Source organism: Anomaloglossus baeobatrachus, chromosome 8 (genome assembly GCF_048569485.1).
Source record: "Anomaloglossus baeobatrachus isolate aAnoBae1 chromosome 8, aAnoBae1.hap1, whole genome shotgun sequence".
Taxonomy (NCBI): Eukaryota; Metazoa; Chordata; class Amphibia; order Anura; family Aromobatidae; genus Anomaloglossus; species Anomaloglossus baeobatrachus.
Genome location: NC_134360.1, coordinates 32463975 through 32470660, shown reverse-complemented (window position 1 = coordinate 32470660; position 6686 = coordinate 32463975). Strand labels below are relative to the sequence as shown.

The 6686-nt window shown below is 51.4% G+C and overlaps 1 protein-coding gene across 1 annotated transcript; it reads right to left on the bottom strand.

Annotated features, from left to right (window-relative positions):
• Window positions 1–368: 368 nt before the first annotated feature.
• GPR27 (G protein-coupled receptor 27) lies at window positions 369–4185 on the bottom strand. Its single transcript, XM_075320707.1, has one exon. It carries the CDS (start codon window positions 4132–4134, stop codon window positions 3022–3024), a length of 1113 nt encoding a protein of 370 aa, XP_075176822.1. The 5' UTR covers window positions 4135–4185; the 3' UTR covers window positions 369–3021.
• Window positions 4186–6686: the final 2501 nt, after the last annotated feature.

Below are 6686 nucleotides of genomic sequence, written 5' to 3'. Positions count from 1 at the left end.
TATTTTTTGCTATTAACACCATGCTTCGCTTTTACCTCCATTAGTATAATCAGAGGGAAAAGTTAGAAAAGTCAGAAAAGGAGCGGAAAAGTTTCCATTGACAAACATTCAGTTAACTGGAATCTGATTTAATCGCTTTGGCCAATACCACAGGTTATATTTGCAATAGAGGTCTATATAATCTGCAGACTCCGGGTTATACGGTAATAGCCGTATATGTATATATATATATATATAAAAAAATATATATATAAATATATATATATATATACATATATATATTTATATATATATATTTTATATATATACACATATATATATATATATATATATATATATATATATATATATATATATATATCATAGCAATAGATTCGGATTACTTTCACGACCTCCATATTCTCAGTTTCAGTTATAGCACCACAGACCCTAACACATTGCTTGCCTTCCTTGCTAGCTTAATATATATATATATATATATATATATTTCTTGTATGCTTAGTATAATTGGAGTAAAATATCTAAAGGGCAAGACTTTATGAACTTTTACTGCGCTTGTGGGGGCTTGTGCGCACACAGCAGCCAATCTGAAAAGGCAGAGCTGCAGTGTAAAGAAGAGGAGAAAAAGGGCAACAACTAAGTCATCAGTGAAGAAAATAGACAGCAAGTAACATTACCAAAGGGTGCCATGCACAGGACATTACGTATAAGAAGCAACTCGTTCTCATTACTTATGTTAAGTAGCCAAAGGGAGCATGAGACTGTGTAGATAATATTAATATTAAATAAATATTAGCTTTGTAAATGCTTTTCCAGAGCGTAACAAGAAAAGTGGACATGCCCTTTAAGAATGTTCTGGCCCTTTAAATATATGCTAGAAATGTACAATGCCCATAACATGCTTTTATAATACAGCATTACTTCAGGGACAGAATACAGTGCCTCATGGAGGCCCTATATAGCAGTGCACAGGGTTTCTATTGGTCCATAATGCATAGTGATTCCGTGTCAATGTCATGGCTGAGCCGGAATGTTGCACAAAGAATGGGTTTAATAAATCACTTTATTTTTATTACAATCTTTTAGTGCTACCACTTTTTTGCATATGTGTGGAAGGGCACGGAATTGGTACCCTAAGACTTGTACCCTACATCTAGTGTAGTGCTACTTTCTTTACACAGGTGATGGAAGGAAGGAAGAAAGAAGGAGGGAGAGAGGAAAAAAAGAAGCAGGAAGGAAGAAAGATAGGAGGGTAAGAAGAAAGGAAAGAAGGAGGGAAGGGGGAGGAAGGACATAAGGAGGACGGAAGGAGAGAGGGAGGGGAGAAGGAAGACATGAGGAGGGAGGAATAGAAGGGAAGGAAAGGAAGGAAGGAAGGAAGGAAGGAAGGAAGGAAAGAAGGAGGGAGTGAGTAAAAAAGGAAGGAAGGAAGAAAGGAGGGAGGGAGTGAGTAAAAAAGGAAGGAGGAAGGAAGGAAGAAAGGAGGGAGGGAGTAAAAAAGGAAGGAGGAAGAAAGAAAGAAAGATAGGAGGGAAAGAAGGAAGGAAAGAAGGAGGGAAGGGGGAGGAAGGCCATAAGGAGGACGGAAGGATAGAGGGAGGGGAGAAGAAAGAAATGAGGAGGGAGGAATAGAAGGGAAAGAAAGGAAGGAAGCAAGGAAGAAGGGAAGGAGTGAGGAAAAAAGGAAGGAGGAAGGAAGGAAGAAAGGAGGGAGGGAGGAAAAAAGGGAGGAGGAAGAAAGGAAGAAAGATAGGAGGGAAAAAAGGAAGGAAAGAAGAGGGAAGGGGGAGGAAGGACATAAGGAGGACGGAAGAGAGAGGGAGGGAGAAGGAAGAAATGAGAAGGGGCAAGGAACAGAAGGGAAGGAAAGAAAGGAACAAAAGGAAGGAAGGAGGAAGATTGGAAAGACAGAAGAAAGAAAAGATGGAAGGAAGGAGGTAGGGGGAAGGAAGGAAAGAAAAAGGAGGGAGGAAGGAAGTAAGGAAAGAGGTAATAAAGGAAGGAGGAAGAAAGGAAGGACGGAAGCAAATAAAGAGGAAAGATGGAAGGAGCGAAGGAAAGAAAGAGGGAGGAAGAAAGAAAATAAAGATGAAAGAAGGAAGGAGGGAAGGAAATAAAGAGAGAGAAAGGAAGGAGAGAGGGAAAGAAAGAAAGAGAGATGAAGGAAGGAAGGAAGAAAGAAAAGGAAAGAAGGAAGGGTGAGAGGAAAGAAGGAAGGAAAGAAGGAAGGATGCAAGGGAGGAAGAAAGGGAGGAATAGAAGGAAGGAGCAATTTGTATATATGGATGACGTAATTTTTTAAATATGTAAAATATCGACAATGTATTTCTTTGCACAGATGATGTAAGGAACAAATTGTCCAAATTGATAAAGGAAGGAAGGGTTAATGAAAATGGAAAGAAAGGGAAGATCGAAAGACAGAAAGAGAGAAAAAAAAGAGAGAACAAAAAAGAGAAACCCAACTATTGTGTTGCAATTTTTCAAACTAATGAAATGGTTTATGTCTGAAACAAATGAAAACTTAACAAAAATCTATTTAGCCATAAAACATTCCAGTTTCTACAAGGGGACTATAAAACAATAGTATATGGGTGTTATCCTTTATAAAATCCCCACCCCCCAACTATGAATGAGGAAATCCACCTAATCTCTTCATATTCACCCCAAAGCTATTAACATATAATGATGAACACAGTAAATGTATCATGTTGCTATGGTTACCCACAATGTAGCCAGTCTTCATCCTGATACCCTGTAGTCTAGCTGCATCCCTCATCATCATAATGAGAATCACCAAGAAAGCAATGATTGACAGCTCCGTCGCCTGTGTCTGAATACAGTCTGGTAATTAACCCCTAATGCTAGCAGCTTCCAACACTGCACATTATGCCATCACATAAATCACAAATGGAACATGTTGGAGCAGTGGGTAATAAAATGTATCTCAGACCATCCCTGGCATAATGAAATAGCATTGCCCTACTGGTCAAACATTGCATCCTCCAGGGGGACCCTGACATATTAGGTATCAATATAAGGCTCCCTTTGTGTTTGCGTGGTCCTGCAAGGTACATAGGATTTCAGACACAACCTGATTTCTTTGTTCAGCATGAAGCAGACAATGGGGTTTACTCCAGCCTGAGCAAATGTTAACCACACTGCCACAGTCAGATACCCCTGAGGGAGGGCTGCAGACCTCACAAAGACCCTTAGATAGCAAGCCACCAGGTAAGGGGCCCAGAAGAGAAGAAAGAGGAAGGTGATGATGTAGAACATCTTGCTGAGCCTCTTCTCTTGCTTGAATTCCTCCAGCACCAGAAGCCTCCTGATCTGGGTCTGAGTGGTCTGCCTCATGCCCACCAGGGTGGGGGGTGTTGGACCTCTCCCAAATCCTGCTATCCAGTTGGCAGCTGCCTGCCCAGCAGCTCCTGGTCCATGAAAGCTCCAGTTTTGGCTGATGGCTGGGGTTAACTGAGCAGGTTTCATCTTCCTATGATCATATATAAAGAACAGCAGCTTCATATAGATGAAATGTGTGGCCCCCACAATGAAGGCCAGCATCAGAAGAAAGCCCAGGCTGTCATTCGCCTTCACATAACGATGCTCAAAGGTGCATTGATCTTCCTCCTTAATAAACTTGTAGGTGCCCACCTCGAAGACAGGTGGCAGGGCCATAGCCATAGACAGGATCCATGCCATAGCAATGATTAGGATGCAAGCCCAACCAGTCATCCTCTTGTAGTAGAACCTATGGTGGGCTATGGCCATGTACCTGGTCAAACTGATGGACAGCAGCATGAAGGCAGCATGGAAGCAAAGCAGGACTGATCCAAAGGCCATGATCCTGCAGCTCCTCTTGCTGTAGGTCCATTGGGATCCACTGCTGATGGATTTCAGCACCAAAGGGAAACAAAGCAGGGAGCGGATGAAATCTCCAATGCACAGATCCAGCATCAGGTAATAGGGAGTCCTGTGCAGGCTCTTGTCTCTCAGGGTAATGAATGTGAACAGCAGATTACCCAGCAGGCTGACACAGGCGATGATACCCAGGGATGCCAGCTTAGCCACCGAGCCAGGGCTGATGTCAGTGGGGAGAAGGGATGCATTGCTTTTCTGCAGCTCATGACCAGCCATGGAGACAGCTGCTGCCTGCGAGTCATGTGCAGATCAGGAGAATCATTAGCAGCTCAGGCTCTGCTAGAATAGATATGCAAGGTGAAGGCACAGCAGCGGCAGGCACAGCATCTGCAGGCACAGCAACGGCAGGCACAGCATCTGCAGGCACAGCAGCGGCAGGCACAGCAACGGCAGGCACAGCATCTGCAGGCACAGCATCTGCAGGCACAGCAGCGGCAGGCACAGCAACGGCAGGCACAGCATCTGCAGGCACAGCATCTGCAGGCACAGCAGCGGCAGGCACAGCATCTGCAGGCACAGCATCTGCAGGCACAGCAGCGGCAGGCACAGCATCTGCAGGCACAGCAACGGCAGGGACAGCAGCGACAGGCACAGCATCTGCAGGCACAGCAGCGGCAGGCACAGCATCTGCAGGCACAGCAGCGGCAGGCACAGCATCTGCAGGCACAGCAACGGCAGGCACAGCAGCGGCAGGCACAACAGCGGCAGACACGGCATCTGCAGGCACAGCAACGGCAGGCACAGCAGCGGCAGGCACAGCAACGGCAGGCACAGCAACGGCAGGCACAGCAGCGGCAGGCACAGCAGTGGCAGGCACAGCATCTGCAGGCACAGCAACGGCAGGGACAGCAGCGACAGGCACAGCATCTGCAGGCACAGCAGCGGCAGGCACAGCATCTGCAGGCACAGCAGCGGCAGGCACAGCATCTGCAGGCACAGCAACGGCAGGCACAGCAGCGGCAGGCACAGCATCTGCAGGCACAGCAACGGCAGGCACAGCAGCGGCAGGCACAGCATCTGCAGGCACAGCATCTGCAGGCACAGCAGCGGCAGGCACGGCATCTGCAGGCACAGCAGCGGCAGGCACAGCAGCGGCAGGCACAGCATCTGCAGGCACAGCAGCGGCAGGCACAGCAGCGGCAGGCACAGCAGCGGCAGACACAGCATCTGCAGGCACAGCAGCGGCAGGCACAGCAACGGCAGGCACAGCATCTGCAGGCACAGCAGCGGCAGGCACAGCAGCGGCAGGCACAGCATCTGCAGGCACAGCAGCGGCAGGCACAGCAGCGGCAGGCACAGCAGCGGCAGGCACAGCATCTGCAGGCACAGCAGCGGCAGGCACAGCATCTGCAGGCACAGCAGCGGCAGGCACAGCATCTGCAGGCACAGCAGCGGCAGGCACAGCAGCGGCAGGCACAGCATCTGCAGGCACAGCAACGGCAGGCACAGCAGCGGCAGGCACAGCAGCGGCAGGCACAGCATCTGCAGGCACAGCAGCGGCAGGCACAGCAACGGCAGGCACAGCATCTGCAGGCACAGCAGCGGCAGGCACAGCAACGGCAGGCACAGCATCTGCAGGCACAGCATCTGCAGGCACAGCAGCGGCAGGCACAGCATCTGCAGGCACAGCATCTGCAGGCACAGCAGCGGCAGGCACAGCATCTGCAGGCACAGCAACGGCAGGGACAGCAGCGACAGGCACAGCATCTGCAGGCACAGCAGCGGCAGGCACAGCATCTGCAGGCACAGCAGCGGCAGGCACAGCATCTGCAGGCACAGCAACGGCAGGCACAGCAGCGGCAGGCACAACAGCGGCAGACACGGCATCTGCAGGCGCAGCAACGGCAGGCACAGCAGCGGCAGGCACAGCAACGGCAGGCACAGCAACGGCAGGCACAGCAGCGGCAGGCACAGCAGTGGCAGGCACAGCATCTGCAGGCACAGCAACGGCAGGGACAGCAGCGACAGGCACAGCATCTGCAGGCACAGCAGCGGCAGGCACAGCATCTGCAGGCACAGCAGCGGCAGGCACAGCATCTGCAGGCACAGCAACGGCAGGCACAGCAGCGGCAGGCACAGCATCTGCAGGCACAGCAACGGCAGGCACAGCAGCGGCAGGCACAGCATCTGCAGGCACAGCATCTGCAGGCACAGCAGCGGCAGGCACGGCATCTGCAGGCACAGCAGCGGCAGGCACAGCAGCGGCAGGCACAGCATCTGCAGGCACAGCAGCGGCAGGCACAGCAGCGGCAGGCACAGCAGCGGCAGACACAGCATCTGCAGGCACAGCAGCGGCAGGCACAGCAACGGCAGGCACAGCATCTGCAGGCACAGCAGCGGCAGGCACAGCAGCGGCAGGCACAGCATCTGCAGGCACAGCAGCGGCAGGCACAGCAGCGGCAGGCACAGCATCTGCAGGCACAGCAGCGGCAGGCACAGCAGCGGCAGGCACAGCATCTGCAGGCACAGCAGCGGCAGGCACAGCAGCGGCAGGCACAGCAGCGGCAGGCACAGCATCTGCAGGCACAGCAGCGGCAGGCACAGCATCTGCAGGCACAGCAGCGGCAGGCACAGCATCTGCAGGCACAGCAGCGGCAGGCACAGCAGCGGCAGGCACAGCATCTGCAGGCACAGCAACGGCAGGCACAGCAGCGGCAGGCACAGCAGCGGCAGGCACAGCATCTGCAGGCACAGCAACGGCAGGCACAGCAGCAGCAGGCACAGCATCTGCAGGCACAGCAGCGGCAGGCACAGCAGCGGCAGGCACA

What these genes read in the sequence shown, in the direction of transcription:
- GPR27 (XM_075320707.1), bottom strand. Translation starts at nt 4,134, where the DNA reads ATGGCTGGTCATGAGCTGCAGAAAAGCAATGCATCCCTTCTCCCCACT.